Source organism: Harmonia axyridis, chromosome 6 (assembly GCF_914767665.1).
Source record: "Harmonia axyridis chromosome 6, icHarAxyr1.1, whole genome shotgun sequence".
Lineage (NCBI taxonomy): Eukaryota > Metazoa > Arthropoda > Insecta > Coleoptera > Coccinellidae > Harmonia > Harmonia axyridis.
This window is the reverse complement of record NC_059506.1, coordinates 28,098,325-28,117,584: the sequence shown is the minus strand read 5'-3', so window position 1 is coordinate 28,117,584 and position 19,260 is coordinate 28,098,325. Positions and strand designations below refer to the sequence as shown.

Sequence of the window (19,260 nt, the reverse complement as noted above, 5' to 3'; positions counted from 1 at the left end):
TCAGATGTTCAGATGTGTTCATCTTCACCTAAAAGTATCAATCATCATATTTTTTAACACACATATTTAAACCAAAATTGTTTAAATTGACAAAATTATGTTCCGCAAAATTATTCTATACAATATGATATTGATAATCATACGATTCTGTGATGCTCATGAAATCAATGTGGCGGAAAAAAAAGACTTATTCTTGTGAAAAAATTCACGATTTTCTTCAGGTAATGAAGCACTGAATCAAAATGGTTAAAAGAATAATAAAAATCATATGTATCTATTAAATTATGAATCAATAACAAGCAAATGTAATTCCTGAAGAGTCCAGCGGTTTGATCAGCCTTCCAGGAACTGTGACAACATGAATATTTAGTTCTTAATCATATATGTACACCCTAGGAGGCCGTCGATCATGTTAAAAAAAAACGACAACATCTTTAAGAGCCTCAGCTGTTACCTCGTGGTAATCCAGGACTGACCTCTCCATATGAGTGGTTCTTAGGCAAGTCAACCCCAGACATCATATATTCAGCTGTTTCTACCTCCGTTCCACAGAACCTCCAAATCTCATCTACTGACTTACTCATACAGTACAAAATATATTTGCACCGCTGGTGTTGTCACTAGTTAAGTTCGTGGTAGCTTTAAGATCTTTCTGGAAAGATCCACAAATGTCTTTGCCTGAGCAAGACCAGGACTGTTCCAACAGAAAGTTATTCTACTGTCCCAATCTTGGACCACTGTTGAAGATCTTTATTCAAGTAAACAGTGTAAATTGCAAATAGTGCAAACGTATATAGGACACAATTCAATGGTACATATAAGTAGGTAACAAATGGAATGTAGGCAGTGAACAATGGTACCTATAAGTGAAAATCAAAAATTGTCTCTGACAACGCTCAACCTTTCACTCTCACTCACTCAGAGCGGAAAAGGCCATAATCCCGAACACGAACACATGCAACACGCACAAAAGATCAATTACGCTCTGTGGATCTTGCCAGAGGTAGCAAAAAATGGAATGCTAATCCCACGCTCTGCGACTGACATCTATGGGGATGGACCAACCTCCTCGTAGAGTTGTCATCACGAGGTCACTTCTAATTTGCATGGTGTATATTGAGAGGGCTTGTAGAAGGGCACTGATTTCTCGGCACCAGAACCCCCTTGCTCCGATGATGAAGGGTAGGACTCGGATGGTCCTGCCTGGATTCCTTGCTGCCACCACCTCCAACAGCTCTGGCTGATCATATGTCGCTCTCTTCAGATGATATGTTTCAGAGAGCGAACTAAGGGCTTTCCACGTCTGCAACTTTCACATCCGTACTTTTAATGCAGACCATATCGGGCTTGCTGAGCCTGGTCCCTGATGGGAGGCTCCTCGACAACCTCCAATCCCTTCTTTCGGGATGCATCGACGATCCTCTTCACGATAAAATTGTGTCTGTTCATCCGCTTGGTATGGCCAAGTGGGCATTGCTGGAGCATATGGGAAAGGGACTCCACCTTGCCGCAACCAGCTCTGCACATCCTGGATTCACGGAGGCTATACGGCAGTCCACTCGTGGGCAGCGATTTAGTTCTCAGCTTGATCGCTGATATATAGTCCTCCCCTGACCAAACCACCGGCGGTAAACGAATGTAAAAATTTTAGGCACCGTCGTTTTCAGCTTGTCCTGTACCTCCTCCATAGAATGATCTCTCCAATATTTCTGCATTGTTCTTGTCGACCGCATGCTTCGTGTTGAGATGTGGGTTGATCATTTTCCTCACACGGAAATATTAGAAATATTAGATGTCATTACTCCATCAAAGAGTTCATATTGGTCTTTTACAAGCCCACGGAAAGGCTCAGGGCCAACAGGTGTTAATCATGATGGTCCTTTCGCCAGTTCATCAGCTCTTTCATTTCCTTCAATACCTCAATGCCCCAGTACTTATAATAGAGTTATTTTATTACCTATGACAATATCCAGCTATTGCGAATTATGAAAAAAGAATTGTATGATATTTGAGTATGACTGACTTGTGATGATTACTGTAGATTACTGTAGTACTATTATGGTTTCTTATTATCAAATTTACAGTGTTTTAAAACTATTGAAAATCGAACTCCATAGTTTTCAACAAATATAAAATATAATTTTATTAATATCATAAAACAATAAACATTCACTAAAAATTATATTTTTTTTTACAATAAGTCAAACATTCAACTGAATTGCACTCCTCTTCTCATTCCAGGATTGAATAGAAGTTGAACCAAAAATTATGAATAGAAAACCAGTCGTCAAATAAACCCCACCAATTATGCTCAGTAGAATCGACCATTGATGAATATCACTCTAGAAAAGTTTAAAAAAATAAACTTTATATGAAATGAACATTTGAGAGAATATCACGTATAATTGAGTATTTCCATATGATTTGCATAACACTCATGTATTATGTGAATAGAATAATACTTATTATAATGAAAGGAAAAATAAACAAGTATATTAAAAACTAATGAATATAAATACTGACTAGATGAAAACCAAATACGTAAAAGTATAGTTTCACCTTTTCTTTCGTTAGTTCCACCAAAATAGCGGGATAAATGAAACCTGAGGTAGAGCCAAAAAGTCCCATTATTCCGATCTGTGTTCCAGCAAAATTGGGTGCCAAATCTTGGGGATTCATGGTAGTGGTCACCATTGCTGCTGATGTACATACTGTAGCCATGACCAGAATTCCTAACACCAGGTATTCTCCGAATTCAAACAAGAAATTAAATAAAAATATCAAAAGGAATATTCCTGGCAGCAAATGCGCTGAAAGAATAACAGTGAAAATTTCATAATAACATTTCAACGTTACTTCAAAACACGCCACTGAGCACAAATTCTCGGTTAATCAGTTATTGTGGCAGTGGGCAACAGATCGCTAACTTCACACTGACAGATAAATTGAGTTGACCGGAGGTGAAAGTATCGTAGGGATACTACACACATCGCCAAAATTCTTGGACCACTTATATTTGTCGAAATGAGAAACTATTAAAATCAGTAATATTAAGTAAGTGTAATACAAAGTACTTTTAATTAGTTTATGTAACAAATGAAATGGCTGAATTCAATCTTAACTCAACAAGAAAAAAATTACAAAAGAAAAGTAATATATAATACAATGATGACCATAAACTGAAATGAAGAATATACCACTTTAGGGTGAAATCAAAAATGCTTTAATATTCGGTGTGATCTGCCCAGGTTTGTAGTAAAGTGTTAAGATGCCAGTGCAGGGAAACAATAGGGGAGTTAATGGTATCGATTGGGATGTTGTTCCATTCTGCATTTTCCATTAGGCAGCGAGTGTGAGTTCCTGGAGGGTACTAAGAGGATTGATTCTGTTTGAGAGTTAAGAGCTCGTTTAACAAAATCCCACATGTGCTCAATGAGGTTCAAGTCTGGCGAAATTGCTGGCCACGGTAATCTTCGAATATTAGTAATATTTAGTGCATTGTCTACTCTTCTCGTGCGATGGGGCCTTGCATTGCCGTCCATAAAAATGAAATTTGCTCCAATTGCATCTCAAAGGAGATAAAATATAATGGGTTCTATAATGTTTCAAACATATGTATCCCATGTCATAGTGTCTAGAATGGAAATAAGCTGCGTACGGCGATGCCTTCTCAAAACATTACTGATCCTCCTTGGTATGAAACAATTTCTCTAACAAAAGGTAGTCTTTCGTGTTGGCCTGACCCTCTCCAAACTCTGTATAGCAGACTATCACTAACTAAACCAATTCTGGTTTTGTCCGAAAAAAAAGAACATTTCGCCACTGACCCAACACCCAGTCTCTGTGTTCCTGTGCCAACTGTATACGTGCGGCTATGTGAAGTAACCTGGGTACCCTTAATGGTCTCCTGGATTGCATATTGGCTGTTGCAAGTGTCCGACGTATTGAGGTAAGGACCAAATACTCTTCTCAAATGAGTGACAGCTGAGACTGTTATAGTACGATTCCGACGTTCATATTCTGCTATATACCCATCTTCTCTTGCATAAGTTACCCTATGATGCCGAGTTCCACGTCTCCAGTGAACGCTGTTAGTTTCCTGGTACAAATGAACTATTCAGATAACTGAAGTGCGGAAAATCCTTAGTATATCCGCTATTTGATGATTTGACAGACCGTCATCATGCAAAGCCACTATTCTTTTTCTATTGAACACTGACAAAAACAATTTTCTCTAATTTTACATACCATTGTAAATTGGTTCATATCGATTTAGCGTGTGTGGGTGATTATTGAATTTTTCTTTGCAATTTTGCCTGGCAAATTTTAATACCATACATACATACAATTGGCAGGAATAATTGCAAATAAAATTCAATAATCACTCAAACACGCTAAATCGATATGAACCACTTGAAACATTGGTATGTAAAATTAGAGAAAATTGGTTTTGTGTACATTTCTGTATGTATAGCTCATGTGAAAGAAATAAAGATTAAATGTACAAAAAACCATCCATAATAAATATTCGTTTTACAATTTACAAGTCCAAGAATTTTGACGATATGTGTTAATTCGCTTTCTTATTTCCCAGCCATTGAATATTTTTGTTTTCTGCATCTTAAATATATACAAATATCATAAACTTACAGCAGGTAACCAATCCTTTCCTCAAATATTTCTTGTCAAACTCGTATTTCTTCGATACAAATCCTACTACACCTCCATAAAGTAATCCTGCAAGGACTCTACCGACACCAGGAATGGCTGCCATATGACCGATTTTTATCAGATCAAAGTGCAGGGCCTCATAAAAAAATTTAGGTAGAAGAACTACTATGAAGAAAATTCCAGATACCACGCCAAAATGACCCATAACCATCACGATGAACGGGACAGATTTGAGCATCTTCCAGATAGGTGGTTTCATCTATTCGGAAGAAATGTAAATTATAAGATGATGGCAAATCGTCCAGTGCCGATTTGGTAACGTATCTATCTATCTCATCCCGATACTTGACCTCATACGGAAGCCCAAGACGAAATATCTAATCTCGAAGTAATAATTGAAGTCGCGAGTAGTGTTTCTCATTGTATACCTCGGCTACCTTAGTTATTTCACTATTATGTGCGATGTGTTAGTGTTAGGATGTAAAATTAATGTTTTCCTGTGAGAAATTAATTAATTTTTATTACCCATCCTTTGATTACAGTCCCTTCCAAGCTGTCATTGATGAACGTGGCTTCTTCTTTCGAGCAAAACCAGTTGTCGATTGGATAATCAGAAACTAGAATGAACCACGCCACAACGAATAGGACTCCAACTATGGATGTCAAGTAGAATGACCATTCCCACCCTAAATGTATTATTATTATAGATGAAATAGGTGGGGTAACTAGAGTACCAAAAATGAATCCGAGTATGCAAGACATAAAAAGGGATTTCTCGTTCGGTGGGGACCATTTAGCTATCAAGGACATCATGCAAGGTGATGAAGGACCCTGTAAAAACACCAAGGTTATAAGGGAAAACGATATAGGGATGTTTGGTATGAAGAATGTAGCGATTCATGAATCTTCATTAAGTGTGCGACAGATAGCTCAAGAAGATTTTTATTCTACCTTGGATAGCTATCTATCTATCTATTGCATCCGACAAGATATTTTGTGTACATTTGTTCCTAGGAAACAGCGATGTATTAAATATCTTCCGAATTGGGAGATTGGGATCATCACGGACAGACCTATTAACCCGCCTTTTTTTCGGCATTTCCAATAACCTGTTGAACCGGTAATCTCAATTTTTCACCTATTTCCGAACTAGAGGAATGCTAGGCGCATCATTTAAGTGACGAAAACCTCGAATATTAGAGAACTTTCTTCGTTATTCGTGGCATATCCTTTGCACCCCTTCGAATCGTTCACACAGTTAGTTAAACAAAAATAAACATTTTTTTGAGACACCTTGTATGATTAACTTAACACATCAGGCGAAACAGTTCAGAGAAATCTAGTGTCGATATACCTCTGAAGATGCCTATCGAAGTTGTAGCGAAAAGTTATGTGAAAAATCTATTGATCGATTAAGCCCGGAAGAAAATTAGGAACTTTCAAAATCTGTATTGCCGTTAAAGCCTTCAGTATTACAATTATAAATGACTTTTCAACTCACTGAGCACAATCCAATTATGAATCTGCAAGTGAAAAGTGGTATCCAGTTATCTCCACTAACGGGTACAGAAACACTGGTAACAATTACCATTATGATGTTAGTAACAAGAATTGTTTTAAAAGGTCCGACTAAATCTGCTAAAATTCCACCAGGAAAAGACATAATACTCAGTCCATAATAGAATGCACTTATAAGTTGTCCTTCCTGGTATAAAGTCCAGTTGTACCTAGGGCCAAACTAAAATAGAGAATAATTGAGTTTTTAGATTTCTCTAAAAATAGAGAACAAGAGAAATATGAAAAAATTTTGGTACAATTCTCTTTCGATTCATTAATTTTTTTCGCTTTACCTACATCTTCCTGAGTGACGTTCGACATCGTTGTATTTCGATGTTCTTTATACATCATCGCCAAAATACTCATTTGAAAATGCCCAAGGAATACGAAACCCATAAAAGAGGCCCAAACTATCATGAAGCCAATCCATATCCTATAAGGAAGCTTTTCTTTGAATGATAAACGTTTGAAACAGTTTTAGAGAACAAGTACCATGAAATACTCAAAGCATTTCTTGAATCTTGCCTGATTCTTACTTTACGTGAGTGTTTGTCATTAAAAATGTCTTTCTTTCATAACATAGAAAAATTAAAAAAACATAGAAAATAACATAATAAGGAAAGCACTGACATGAATTCTGAGGCTTTTGATTGCTCGACATTCATCGTGTATTAGTTGCACCATTAAAGACCTCATATACTGATTTTATGTTCACTTTATCGTATTATTCTCAAAAATTGATTTTTTTAATTATTACAAATTTTTTTTAAAGAGGTTGAGTAAAAGTAGCTATGCTAAACTTCGCCTCTTAATATGTATTTTTCTTTTTTTTAATGAAGACAATTTATTATAATTATATACAGTTCATATATGTAGTCCTGTGGTTTCCAAGAGTGTAATTTAACCATGTATGACCAGCCCTCAAAAGCTCCTGACTTCACATCAGTGCTTTTCTTGTTTTTTGGATATTCTTCTTGAATTTTCTGCGGTTCTGACTAGCTATCAACACGAAATTATGCATATTTACTTGGAATAGACATTCTGCATGTATATGAAGGCAATTTAAACTCAGTACGATATGTTTTCAATGAAATATTAGATTTTTGTTTTTCGAAATTCTCTTTGAATTATATATGATTCTGGTTACGCCATCTCATCATGAAAATATTTGGTATTTACTATGTATGGTGGATTCTCAGAGTGATAAACATGCTTATTACTCTATAGGTGGGTTTCATGAAACTTTTATCGTATTGATTTGCTCGATCAAATCATTTCTGTATTCCATTTCAGTTCATTTTTGGCACTCTCATAGATTTAAAACTACAATCAACGAGTTGATCGGTCAATAAAACCCCCAAATTTCAGGAGAATAATAATTTTTTTTTAATGAAATATCCTAATACAATTCTAAAATAAAAAAATTGAAAATGATTATTCCATGAACGAACTAACAAATCTAAAAAAATTAACTCAGCTTCCACCTTGAGCTGGCCCTGTTTCTCTCTTTTCATTCCAAGGCTGCAAATCAGCAGAGCCGAAGAGGACGAATACAATACCGCTAGATATATAAATAATACCAGTTATACCAAAGATGACTGCCCATTCGGGAAGTTCACTCTGAAAAAAATATTCACAAAATTAATAGAAAATCATAAACAACATTTCAAAATCTATTACCCACCTTATATTTCGTTAATTCCCCTACCATAGCTGGAATAATGAAACCAGGCATACTGCCAAAAAAGTTCATGATTCCAAACTGTGTACCAGCATAATTAGGAGCCAAATCTTGAGGGTTGACTATTGTAGTCACTACACATGCTCCATTGAAAGCCATCATAATAATCAACAATGCAACAGCTATTGGTACATTATCCTCAATAGCCAAATATAAAAACATTACAATACCAGGCAAGAAATGAGCTGAAAGCAAAAATATCATCTAATTCTTATTGAATCAGATGTATGAAATGTGGAGAAATCTACGAACGATCCAGATAAAAATCTACATATTTTTCTGAATATATTAACATCTGTATGTGGAAAGGTTATCTAGGGTCAAATTACAAAGCAAGGCAAAAGAATATTGGACATGCCCTCAGGAGAAGCGCTAACCGTATACACGTGTTTCGGGCTTTCAGCCCTCATCAGTACGGTGAAAAAGTGCTAGATGAGCAACACTTGAAGAAAAACAACAAACAAACGGAGTCCACAACAGAAGCCAGCCGTCCATTTGTGGTTTCCGCAGGAAGACCCAATGGGTTTTCGGGCAACACGGCTGGCTTCTGTTGTGGACTCCGTTTGTTTGTTGTTTTTCTTCAAGTGTTGCTCATCTAACACTTTTTCACCGTACTCATGAGGGTTGAAAGCCCGAAACACGTGTCTACGGTTAGCGCTTCTCCTGAAGGCATGTCCAATATTCTTTTTCTTTGCTTTGTAATTTGACCCTCGATAATCTTTCCACATATCTTTACCAGGACTAGGTTTTCACGCAGGTAGCTATAGCTTTCCACGTGGTGATGTTGGTTGATGCCCTAAAACTCATTGGGTCTTCCTGCGGAAACCACAAATGGACGGCTGGCTTCTGTTGTGGACTCCGTTTGTTTGTTGTTTTTCTTCAAGTGTTGCTCATCTAGCACTTTTTCACCGTACTCATAAGGGTTGAAAGCCCGAAACACGTGTATACGGTTAGCGCTTCTCCTGAGGGCATGTCCAATATTCTTTTTCCTTGCTTTATATAAACATCTATCTATCAATGGATTTTTAACTCTGGAATCGCTAGCAATTGAATCCTGACATCGAAAAGCACTAACAGAATATTCAGTGAGATTTGCTCTCATATTTGGCAGCAGTTTATCTAGAAATCTTGAGCTTCACTTTTTGCTTCAATTTCATAATCTTCTCTATTGTAGTACATATAACTATAACAACCTACATTTTCTATGAAATCGTTGTTTCTGCACGTCTTTTGTGAAAATATCTTTGAACCTTTCCTCTCCTTCCTATAAACCCTATAGTGTTTTGCCGATGGAAAGCAATACTTGCATTAATATATGCTTGGCAAAGTTAGCTATTTATAGTAATATGACTCATTGAATTTTGGACGACCTATAAACAAGTAGTTCCTAAATTGGTTGTACAAACGAAATTGACAGGTTCCTCGAATCATTTTAAGAAAAAAGTCCTATTAACATGGGCCCGCAAACGATTCGCTTTAGAGATTCAGGGTATTAATCTTTGATTTTTCATCAAGTTTTTTCTCATAGCTTCTACCTTTCACAGAATATTCAACTTAAATTTAGCATAGTTATCCCAATTCAAGGATTTCATCATGTGATGTGTTAATTTTGAATGCAAATCTAACTTTTTTTTGGTGGACCACTGGTAGTTTAGAGAAATGTAAAAAGAAGCAATATGGTCCAGTATTACACTTTTTGATTTCCTGTAGTTTTGTAATATCAACTACCGATTTCGAGGAAAACATTTCAAACTATTCTCTAGTAATGCTGAGGCAAATCCAAATTATTATAAAGATCCAGTTGCTATAGGCTGTGATGAATGAATTACTTATTAGTTTTGGTACTTGTCTCAATCTTTAGCGGAGATCAATAAAAATTCGACAAACTGGTATCAGCACTAAAAAGTAGGTATACAAGAAACACTCTGTATCTCGAAAACAAAACGTTTGCAGGCCCATATTCATTTTCTTGAAATTATCCAAGGAATTATTCATTTTCCTTTGTAAGTACCTCAAATTTTAGGACTCCATAAAATCCAATAAATAAATTACATTATTTTCAAACTAAATTACTAGGGCATCAACGAAAAACTCACAAAATGTAATGAATCCTTTCCTTACGACCACTTTCTTCACTAACTCCCTCTTTATGAAGAAATCGGCAATTGCTCCAAATATAAAACCTGATATCAATCTGGAGATGCCTGGCGTCGAAGATAAGAAACCAACTCCTTTCAAATTGAATTTAAGAACGTCTGCCATGAATTTAGGCACGACCGTCAGCAATAAATACAAGCCCCAAAGGCTTCCGAACTGACCAATCACCAAACTAAGGAAGGGTATGGACGTCAGGATCTGCAATATAGGTGGCTTCGACTGGAAGGAAAATGATTAATTTTTGATTCATTACCATCATCAACCAAGATTTTATATTCTTATACTAACTGACAAAGAAACTGCAACACCCAGAAGAAGCTGTTTAAATTTAATTTCTTTTTTGGTAAAACATTGATGGTATAGTAAGGAGTGAATTATTGAAATTTGGAGAAAAAACAAAGGTTTTACAATATATTGTTAATAATGTGTTTGTCCACCGCAATTATCTATACACTCTCCAACACGTCTCGGCATTGATGCAATAAGATGGTCTATTTTTTCTTGAGGAATACTATCCCAAGCTACCTGTATTTCATGCCTCAGAGCCACCAAAGTTCGTGGGGGCTGGGGTAAATTCCCAAGCCTTCTACCCATGATGTCCCAAACATGCTCTTTGGGAGAAAAATCGGGATTGTGGGCGGCCATGGCAAAAGATTCGCATGGGTCGCTTCGAAAAAGTTTAAACTAATTCTGGCAACTTCAGGTCGGGCATTCTCTTGCTGAAATATTGGATTCTCGAGACAGTTAAGGTGAGGGAGAACATATGGCCCCACCATTTCTTGAAGGTAACGCAGCGCTGTCATGTTACCTAAAATAAAGACTAAAGGTGAACTACTTGCATGTGCAATAGCACCCCATACCATAACGCCTACTGTCCAGTGTACATGACGCTCAACATCAAACTATGGTTCACGTCTTTCTCCCCAACGTCGTCTAACCCTTCTTCGGCCATCATGTGCACCCAAGGAGAATCGAGATTCATCAGAAAAGACGACCTGATACCATTCCAATGTTGACGTTCTCTGCACCATTGTAATCGTTGCTAGCGATGCTCAACCATCAGAGGTAACACAAGTAGGGTCGATAATGCTGCAGTCCAAAAGACCTTATCCGGCGGTCAACCATTCGGACAGTTACAGAATGGCCTTGTTCTCCTAACCACTTATCAGCCAAATATCGAGTTGTCGCAAATCGGTCTATAATGGCCATAACGGTCTTAGACGTCGATCTTGAACCTCATTTGTGCCCCTTCAACGTCCGGTGCCTACTCTTCTTAGATTTTGGACATTATCAAATCTTGCTCGACAACATCTCATAACAGTAGTTGGGTTTCTATTCGTACGGGTAGCGATTTCTCGAAATGACAACCCCTCCTCCCGTTGACTAATAATTCGTTTAGCTGGCAATAAATTCCGCACCTAGACATTGACTTTGGATCTCCTCGAACAGCTGGTTTGTTATAAAATTTAAAAATTTGCAAGAAACGACTACAATATTAAAGTAACAAAAATTGTTTACATGAAAAAACCTTCACGATTTTTTCTCCAAATTCAATTATTTAATACTTGCTTTACTATCTATGTTTTACCAAAAAAAAATTGAAATTCAAACTGCTCCTTCTGGGTGTTGCAGTTCATTTGTAAGTTAGTATATTTCGGGGACCTTACCTTTCCTATTTTAACAGACCCGGCATGAGATTCCTTTATGTAAGCCACTTCTTCGGCTCCACAAAACCAGTTCTGCTCTGGATAATCGGAAACCAACAACACCCATCCTATGAGGAACAGCGCTGAAACCATTCCAGTGAAGTAGAAACCCCAGGTCCAGCCCATCGTAGAAACAAGAAAACCAACAATCGACTGAGTGATAACAGAACCAAGAACGTTACCCATGAGGCATGCTGTGAACTTGCCTTTTTCATTTGGGGGTGCCCAGGCCCCCATGAGGCACTGCAGAGAAGGGTACTGAACGCCCTGTAAGGATTCAATAATATCTTCAATTTTTTTCAGGAAAGTATAGGGTGTGTAGAAGTAGAGAATATAAACAATAAAGCATTATAAATAGGGATTCACAACTTGGCTTGATTTTCAAGCTAATTGACTGAAGCTCAAGCCAAGTAGCTTGAGCTTGAATTGAAATCAACTCAAGTTCAAGTCAATTAGTAGTTTTCCAATGTTAAGTCAAGTATTTTTTCATTAAGTAGCATGACTTAACATTGAAAAACTACTACTTGATTTGAACTTGAGTTGATTTCAGGTCAAGCTCAAGCTACTTGGCTTAAGCTTGAGTCAAGTAGCTTGAATATCAAGCCAAGCCGTGAATCCCTAATTATAAACTTCCACCAAAAAAGAGTAGCATATAATAATGTATTTCAACTCATTGATACTTCACTCGACATCAACCTACTCCTGACAAACCAACAAGCAGCCTACAAACGAAAAGGGGGACCCAATTTTCCATAACTGCAAACACAGAGGCCGAAGTTATAGCAGCACAGATCAAAGAGCTAACAATAACAGTCCAGTAAGGTCCAAAATACTCAGCTATAGGACCGCCTGGTAGAGAACTGATGGAATAACCGTAAAAGTAGGCCCCAATGAGTTGTCCCTCTTGAAAGGGAGTCCAAGGGTACCTAGGACCATACTGAAAAAAAAACACAAGCATAAGAAAAATAATAAAATGTAAATTATGTTTCTTGGTGGTCCAAAAATTTCGCGACTTGTGACCCATAAATTTATAGGTTACAAAAATGGCATGACGTCACTCTCATGACTCACAGTGAGATTTTTGGTACCAACCAACCTAAAATAATTGGAAAGTACCTAGGCTTATAACAAGAAAAGTGAATTTCAGAGGCTAATAATGTGGAAACCACACTATGAAAAGAGAAAAATATATAATAAAAACTACACAGGAACTATGTTAATAAACGAAGCAATGACGTAAAGGCAGAAGTTTTGGTGCTCGATCATTCATGCCCCCTTGGAGACCATATTATTTTAATGAGTGATAAATGGTAATGCAGATGGGATTATGTAATTCTCAGTTCACAGTGGACATAATTATTATAATGAAATTGTAGACGTTGCAGTAACCACACCAGTAACTTTTCATTTCTGAATATGACAACATCGTTGTCAAAACAATGTTAAACGCTTATAAATATTCCGTGAATGAAATTGAGATTACTACAACTTCATTAAGATGTAATTCATAAACTACATCTCATATAAAATAATTCTGTGGACTCCAAATGCACAATTAGCGCATGAATGACGAGTGCTCAAAAGCTCCTGACTTGACGTCAGTGTTTTCTTCATTTTTCTTGTATATAGGAGAGGTTCTTACGTCTGGTGGCATTTGAGATGTCTCTGTACCGTTTTCCAATTTTACTGTTTTGTTTCTGTCTAACATGGCAATAAGAGTCACAGGAAAAAAAGTTCGAAAACAGTAATTCAGAGCTGTGGTCCACAATACCATCATAGCAATCAATACTCGATAAGGAGGTTTCTCTATAAAATATTAATAAATTTAAATAGAGAAAAATTCTTTACAATAAACAAAATATTTAAGTAATTTAGAAGCAGTTTAAATTTTATAATATTAAAATCAATTTTTTTTTTACAATTGAAATTCTGGGAAGCACAAATATAACAATAAAGGAAACATCATAAATTAAATAATTTAAGGAATAAGGAAAGACAATTACTCAATGCCATTCCAAACCAAAAATTCAAAAGTCTTCATTTTCATCTCACAACATTCTTCATTTTCTTTCATAAACTTCATTCCAATCAGACAGTGACTCAACTGACAGAATATATTTTCAAATTTTGTGATTTTGCGTCAAATAAACGTATCGATGGAAGGTGAAGATTCGTTAAAAAAAAATTCTTATCCATCTTATCATGGAGTGAAATATTAACCTTTTTCTTACCAGAATTATAAGAATTATGTTTCAATAACCAAGAAACAACAATAATTGTCTCAGTGAAAATTCACGAATCGACATTCAAACGATAAATATAAAATAGTCTGAATACTGCAGTTATTCTCATTGAGAATGAGTAAGTTCAAGAGTGTAATCCAGGAAGAAAATCCTCCTCATCTTATTGCAGAAAAATGTCCCTATAGGATTTTTGTAGCAGTCATGATTTTTTGGGCTACTGCGCTCAACTACGCTTACAGGGTTTATTTTCAAGTCAGTTTGGTTGCGATGATCCAAAAAAATGAAACAGTTCACAACGAAACAAGTAATACTACAGAAGTGGTAGAACTTCCTAATGTAAGTAATCCTCATAAGGATATTTCCAAAAAATTGACTGCCATAGAAAGCTATCATTCAAAATTTTTTTATGCCTCTACTTAAAACCATTGCCTCAAATCTGATTTTGACCTAATGATAAGTATACGGTATAAAATATACAGTATTGGCATAGATACGTCTCGATGAAGTAGATATACAAGTTTGGTAAATACATGGTCCACTGGAATAGTGCAACAATCAAAACATCTTCGTGACACGATATCAAATGATCACTCGAGTGTTCTCTTTCAATGGCGAAGTGGGGATGGTCACAGTTGCAGCCTGCGCTAGCGCTGTGCTGACTGCTGTGACATGAATATTCTTGATTTCATATCCTAGTGAATGAAAAGCTAATTATTTCTTTTTCAACAGTATGGTCCAAGGTACATGTATAACAACTGGCAGGAGGGACTAATAGTGGGTGCTTACTTCTATGGCCAAACGATTACCTCATTACCAGGAGGGCCAATTGCAGAATACTTTGGAGCTTGGATCTCAGTATTCTGCAGTGCTTTGCTCAATTCTGGAATGACCTTAATAGCGTTGTTGGTAATAAGTGATAACTGGGTACCTCTTTTCGTCTGCCGGTTCTTCATCGGACTGATATCTGTAAGTTAAATCGAAAAATCCTTTTTTTGTTGTTTTAGTTACTTGTTACGCACTTAGATATCACTAGTTAACAATCTTACATCTTACAGGGTGTCCAGTATCCAGCGCTTCAGTGCCTTATAGGCCGATGGGCACCACCAAATGAAAAAGGCAAGTTCTCAGCTTGCCTCATGGGAAATGTCTTCGGCTCAGTCTTGGCTACCACCGCTAGTGGTTTCTTGATCCCTAGATTAGGCTGGCAGTCCACTTTCTACGGGATCATCTTGATGAGTTTGTGTTTCAGCATCTTCTGGTTTTTGCTGATTGCTGATTACCCCTCAAAGTCATGGTGGTGTAGCAAGGAAGAAGTAGAATTCATAATGGACAGTCACCATGGGTCTATAGAGCAAGGAAAGGTGCATTTCAAGGATATGGATGACCATCCATATACTGGGTGGGCACAGTTTCACAGTTGTCCACAATGTTCAGCATTTTTTTCGAAAACAATTCCAAAAAGATATGTGAAGGGTGTTTCAAATGCGATCTCTAATGATGTAATCTCCAAACTAATCTCCCATTTTCAGCAAATCTGAACTCTTATATTAATCTGATGGATATGCTAAAAAAATTGGTTTCTCCCAAGTTTTTGAGATATTTCAAAGTTATACGTATCGTATTTTGTCGGCGAAATTGAATTGTTCTGATTCCAAAAAATTTATCATATGGTAGGTGCTCTCTGCAGAAATTAGGATACTCGTGATTTTATACATTCATATCTAAAGATCCCATCATCAGGCATCGAATCTGAAAAACCAGATACAAAATACTCCACAGCAAGCTCCCTCTTTTCAAAAGTCTCTAGAAACAAAGTATAAGAGGAATGAACGGTTATCTAAAAAGATTCCAAACCTATGTTTTGAAAGTTACATAATCCGGATGATGGCAGATCCAGAGGACAGCTTCTGCTGTGCAAGGAGAAGGCTATATGCGATGTAGCACAATCTTACTGGAACCAGAAGCTGCCTGAATCATATTCTTTTATTTTTCAGGGCTAAAATTCTCCAGCTCGACACAAAATTAGCCTAAGTTCCCTGTAACGCTGAAATCACCTTTTTTGCCAGGCCCAATTGTGCATATAAAGGAGACTGCACATTAAACGGTAGATTTTGGGTTGTAGAGAAATCATCAATTGTCCAGTAATGGCAATTGTGCTTATGAACACACCTGAAGAGATAGAAGTGAGCTTTATCGCTCGACCACAAAATTACAGTTAGAGAAATTAGTTACAGATTTGTCAGGCAATAATCAATACGTCACCCACTTACGGATTACAGAAGAAGCATGTTTTCGTGCAGTACTAGATGGAGGCTGTTGGATATACTCTAGCAATGTTTTTGATAGTTCTGGTGGTGAAAGACCTCGTCCCACTCATTTCAGAATCTGTTGTTTCGAGTTTATGCAACCAAGAAAAAAATATATAGTCAGGATCACTCGTAATTAATGATACCGATACCTTTTGTTAGAGTTACTGAACAGCCCCTTACAATAAAAGTCTAGATAACAAATCCAAGATGCTTTCCGGACACTGTTTATTCCTCTTAACGTCAATCCTCTTGCACAGTCCTTTCCTCAATACTGATTTTTTGGAATATGGGAGCTTGCCATGGAGCACCTATAGAAATGCTAAATGGAATACAATATGATGCCAAAAAAATTCGTACGAATTTTGTGATGTTAACAAATGCTGTTGAAGTGACAACACAGTTATCAAGAATGGAGAACAGATATAAATCACTCTGGAGAGTTTATAAATTTCATTCTAGGTTACTTTTGCTCACTGAAAACGACAAAATGTGTTAAAAAAATTATTCTGTTCGGAGAACGAGCGCTCAAAAAAACACACCAACTTTTTTGGTATTCTGAAACTAATGTGAAAATTAATAATGATTTTTTTTTAGGTTATACCTCCTTTCCTCAAAATATTCACTTCTGTCCCCTTCATAGTCCTGGTGATAGGGCAATTCGGCAGCCTTTGGGGTTTGAACCTGATCGTTACCTCAATGCCCAAATTCATGGCTGAAATTTTACAATTTAACATGGAGAAGATGGGAACCCTTGCTGCCCTTCCAAGTTTGGCACGTTTGATAATGGGTTTCATATTCGGAGGTATTGCTGACTTTCTCCTCAAAAGGGAGATAGTTCAGAATAAGGCTATAGTGAGAAAGGGCTTCGTGGTCTTTTGTAAGTAACAGTATGAAAAAAATCATTTTTTTTCCCTTCACCTACTTTAATAAAGGGTGTTTTTTTAGAGCTATAGAACTTAAAATTGCAATAAAACAACGATGGATTATTCGATTGACATGAATTTTATTTATTTAGATAATCTTGTGGCATTACATTTTAAATATGATATCTGACATATGACCGCCACGGCTGGCTCGGATGTAGTCCAATCTGGACGTCCAATTTTCGATGACCTTTTCCAACTTTTGTGGCTTGGTTTGTGGCTTATCCGCATAGACCAATGACTTTACATAGCCCCACAGAAAGTAGTCTAGCGGTGTTAAATCACAAGATCTTGGAGGCCAATTCACAGGTCCAAAACGTGAAATTAGGCGGTCACCAAACAGGTCTTTCAATAAATCGATTGTGGCACGAGCTGTGTGACATGTTGCGCGGTTTTTTTGGAACCACAGCTCCGGGTCATCATGGTTGTTCAATTCAGGAATGAAAAAGTTAGTAATCATGGCTCTATACAGATCACCATCGACTGTAACGTTCTGGCCATCATCGTTTTTGAAGAAGTACGGATCAATGATTCCACCAGCCCATAAAGCGCACCAAACAGTCAGTTTTTCTGGATGTAACGGTGTTTCGACATACACTTGAGGATTAGCTTCACTCCAAATGTGGCAGTTTTGTTTGTTGACGTCGAGGTTGACGTAGCCATTCAACCAGAAGTGCGCTTCATCGCTAAACAAAATAAAATGGACGTAGTGCGCGATACGTATTCCGCAAAGAACCATTATTTTCGAAATAAAATTGCACTATTTGCAAGCGTTGTTCAGGCGTGAGTCTATTCATGATGAATTGCCAAACCAAACTGAGAATAAATCACTTGACAGCTGTTAAATCGGTCGCCATCTTGAATAGTAATGCCAACTTAAAGTTATATAACTCGAAAAAAAAACACCCTATATAAGATGTTACTCGCGAATCGTTCATCTTGTAATATTTGGTTGGTGGAAAAGTTATTCATTATTTTCAGCCCATTTGCTTCCTGGGATCACTTTATTCTGCTACACCTTCATCAGCGCCAGTGCAGAGTTGGCAGTCAGCTTCTTGGTCATTATGCTTGGATTCAATGGCGCAACAGTCGTTACCATGCTGGTGAATAACCAAGACCTGGCACCAAATTTCGCGGGCACCCTGTATGGAATTATGAACTGCTTCGGATCAATGCCTGGCTTCATAATTCCTGCTATCAACGCCAAGATATTAGAAGAAAAGGTGAGTTGAAAAATCTGCTTCAAAGGTTATGGAAAGAGATGGCAATATTGAATAGTTAATTTTTGGATTTTTTCTTTTAGAGTGATTGGTCTAGGTGGACAACAATTTTTTCCATCGGTGGAAGTGTCTATATTAGTACGGGACTGCTGTTCATGCTTTTTGGATCTGCAAAGTTACAACCTTGGAATGAAAAGAAGTTCAGGGATAGCCAAAATATCAATAGTAATGCACCCAGCTAAATAATAATTATTATCCAATGTAAAAACTCCAATTGATTAGAAGCCAATAAACAGATTGGTCTGTGGTACAATGTAAAACTTTGGTACAATTCATTTCAATAAATAATACACTAGTATCAACACTCTAGGTCGATCAGCTGTACACATTGATCTAATAAGGAGCTGTTTGAATTTTAATTTTTTTTTTGTAAAACATAGATAGTATAGCAAGGAGTAAATGATTGAAATTTGGAGAAAAATCATGAAGGTTTCTTCATGTAAACAATTTTTGTTATTGAAATATTACAACAAACCAGCTGTTCGAGGAGATCCAAAGTCGATGTTTAGTTGTTGTTAAAATGCCTAGAGCTCGTGTACGCGGAATTTATCGCCAGCTAAGTGAATTTGAAAGAGGTCGAATTATTAGTCTACGGGAGGCAGGGTTGTCATTTCGAGAAATTGCTAACCGTACGAATAGAAACCCAAATACTGTTATGAGATATTGCCAATTT

The 19,260-nt window shown here is 36.9% G+C and overlaps 3 protein-coding genes across 5 annotated transcripts; 1 reads left to right on the top strand and 2 right to left on the bottom strand.

The window, feature by feature from the left end:
* Positions 1 to 2,174: 2,174 nt before the first annotated feature.
* On the bottom strand, positions 2,175 to 6,794 carry LOC123682805 (sialin-like). Its single transcript, XM_045621600.1, has 7 exons — positions 6,721 to 6,794; positions 6,526 to 6,661; positions 6,173 to 6,409; positions 5,197 to 5,502; positions 4,651 to 4,930; positions 2,560 to 2,810; positions 2,175 to 2,342 (listed from the first exon to the last, which is right to left on the bottom strand). Exons 2-7 carry the CDS (start codon positions 6,643 to 6,645, stop codon positions 2,202 to 2,204), a joined length of 1,335 nt encoding a protein of 444 aa, XP_045477556.1. The 5' UTR covers positions 6,646 to 6,661; positions 6,721 to 6,794; the 3' UTR covers positions 2,175 to 2,201.
* Positions 6,795 to 7,596: 802 nt separating this feature from the next.
* Positions 7,597 to 14,781, bottom strand: LOC123682799 (sialin-like). 2 transcript variants are annotated; one of them, XM_045621588.1, is made up of 7 exons: positions 14,606 to 14,781; positions 13,475 to 13,638; positions 12,533 to 12,769; positions 11,794 to 12,099; positions 10,066 to 10,345; positions 7,913 to 8,154; positions 7,597 to 7,848 (listed from the first exon to the last, which is right to left on the bottom strand). In XM_045621588.1, the coding sequence occupies exons 2-7, from the start codon at positions 13,607 to 13,609 to the stop codon at positions 7,702 to 7,704; spliced, it is 1,347 nt and encodes a 448-aa protein (XP_045477544.1). In that variant the 5' UTR covers positions 13,610 to 13,638; positions 14,606 to 14,781; the 3' UTR covers positions 7,597 to 7,701. The 2 variants fall into 2 exon arrangements, with proteins under 2 accessions (XP_045477544.1, XP_045477543.1); XM_045621587.1 differs by lacking the exon at positions 14,606 to 14,781 and adding an exon at positions 13,836 to 13,937.
* LOC123682798 (sialin-like) lies at positions 13,972 to 18,847 on the top strand. 2 transcript variants are annotated; one of them, XM_045621586.1, is made up of 7 exons: positions 13,972 to 14,193; positions 14,245 to 14,411; positions 14,805 to 15,041; positions 15,131 to 15,436; positions 16,979 to 17,261; positions 18,289 to 18,530; positions 18,611 to 18,847. In XM_045621586.1, exons 1-7 carry the CDS (start codon positions 14,190 to 14,192, stop codon positions 18,767 to 18,769), a joined length of 1,398 nt encoding a protein of 465 aa, XP_045477542.1. In that variant the 5' UTR covers positions 13,972 to 14,189; the 3' UTR covers positions 18,770 to 18,847. The 2 variants fall into 2 exon arrangements, with proteins under 2 accessions (XP_045477542.1, XP_045477541.1); XM_045621585.1 differs by having other exon boundaries at positions 13,973 to 14,411.
* The last annotated feature ends 413 nt before the right edge of the window (positions 18,848 to 19,260 follow it).

Coding starts and splice junctions, on each gene's coding strand:
- LOC123682805 (XM_045621600.1), bottom strand. CDS start 6,645: ATGATAGTTTGGGCCTCTTTTATGGGTTTCGTATTCCTTGGGCATTTT. Junction 5,503..6,172: donor TCATAATTGGATTGTGCTCA/GTGAGTTGAAAA, acceptor GTGTTTTTACAG/GGTCCTTCATCACCTTGCAT. Junction 2,811..4,650: donor GAAAGGATTGGTTACCTGCT/GTAAGTTTATGA, acceptor TTATTCTTTCAG/CGCATTTGCTGCCAGGAATA.
- LOC123682798 (XM_045621585.1), top strand. CDS start 14,190: ATGAGTAAGTTCAAGAGTGTAATCCAGGAAGAAAATCCTCCTCATCTT. Junction 15,042..15,130: donor TCTTCATCGGACTGATATCT/GTAAGTTAAATC, acceptor TACATCTTACAG/GGTGTCCAGTATCCAGCGCT. Junction 18,531..18,610: donor CCAAGATATTAGAAGAAAAG/GTGAGTTGAAAA, acceptor TTTTTCTTTTAG/AGTGATTGGTCTAGGTGGAC.
- LOC123682799 (XM_045621587.1), bottom strand. Junction 12,100..12,532: donor TGCTTGTTGGTTTGTCAGGA/GTAGGTTGATGT, acceptor GAATCCTTACAG/GGCGTTCAGTACCCTTCTCT. Junction 10,346..11,793: donor GGTCTGTTAAAATAGGAAAG/GTAAGGTCCCCG, acceptor TTTTCCTTCCAG/TCGAAGCCACCTATATTGCA.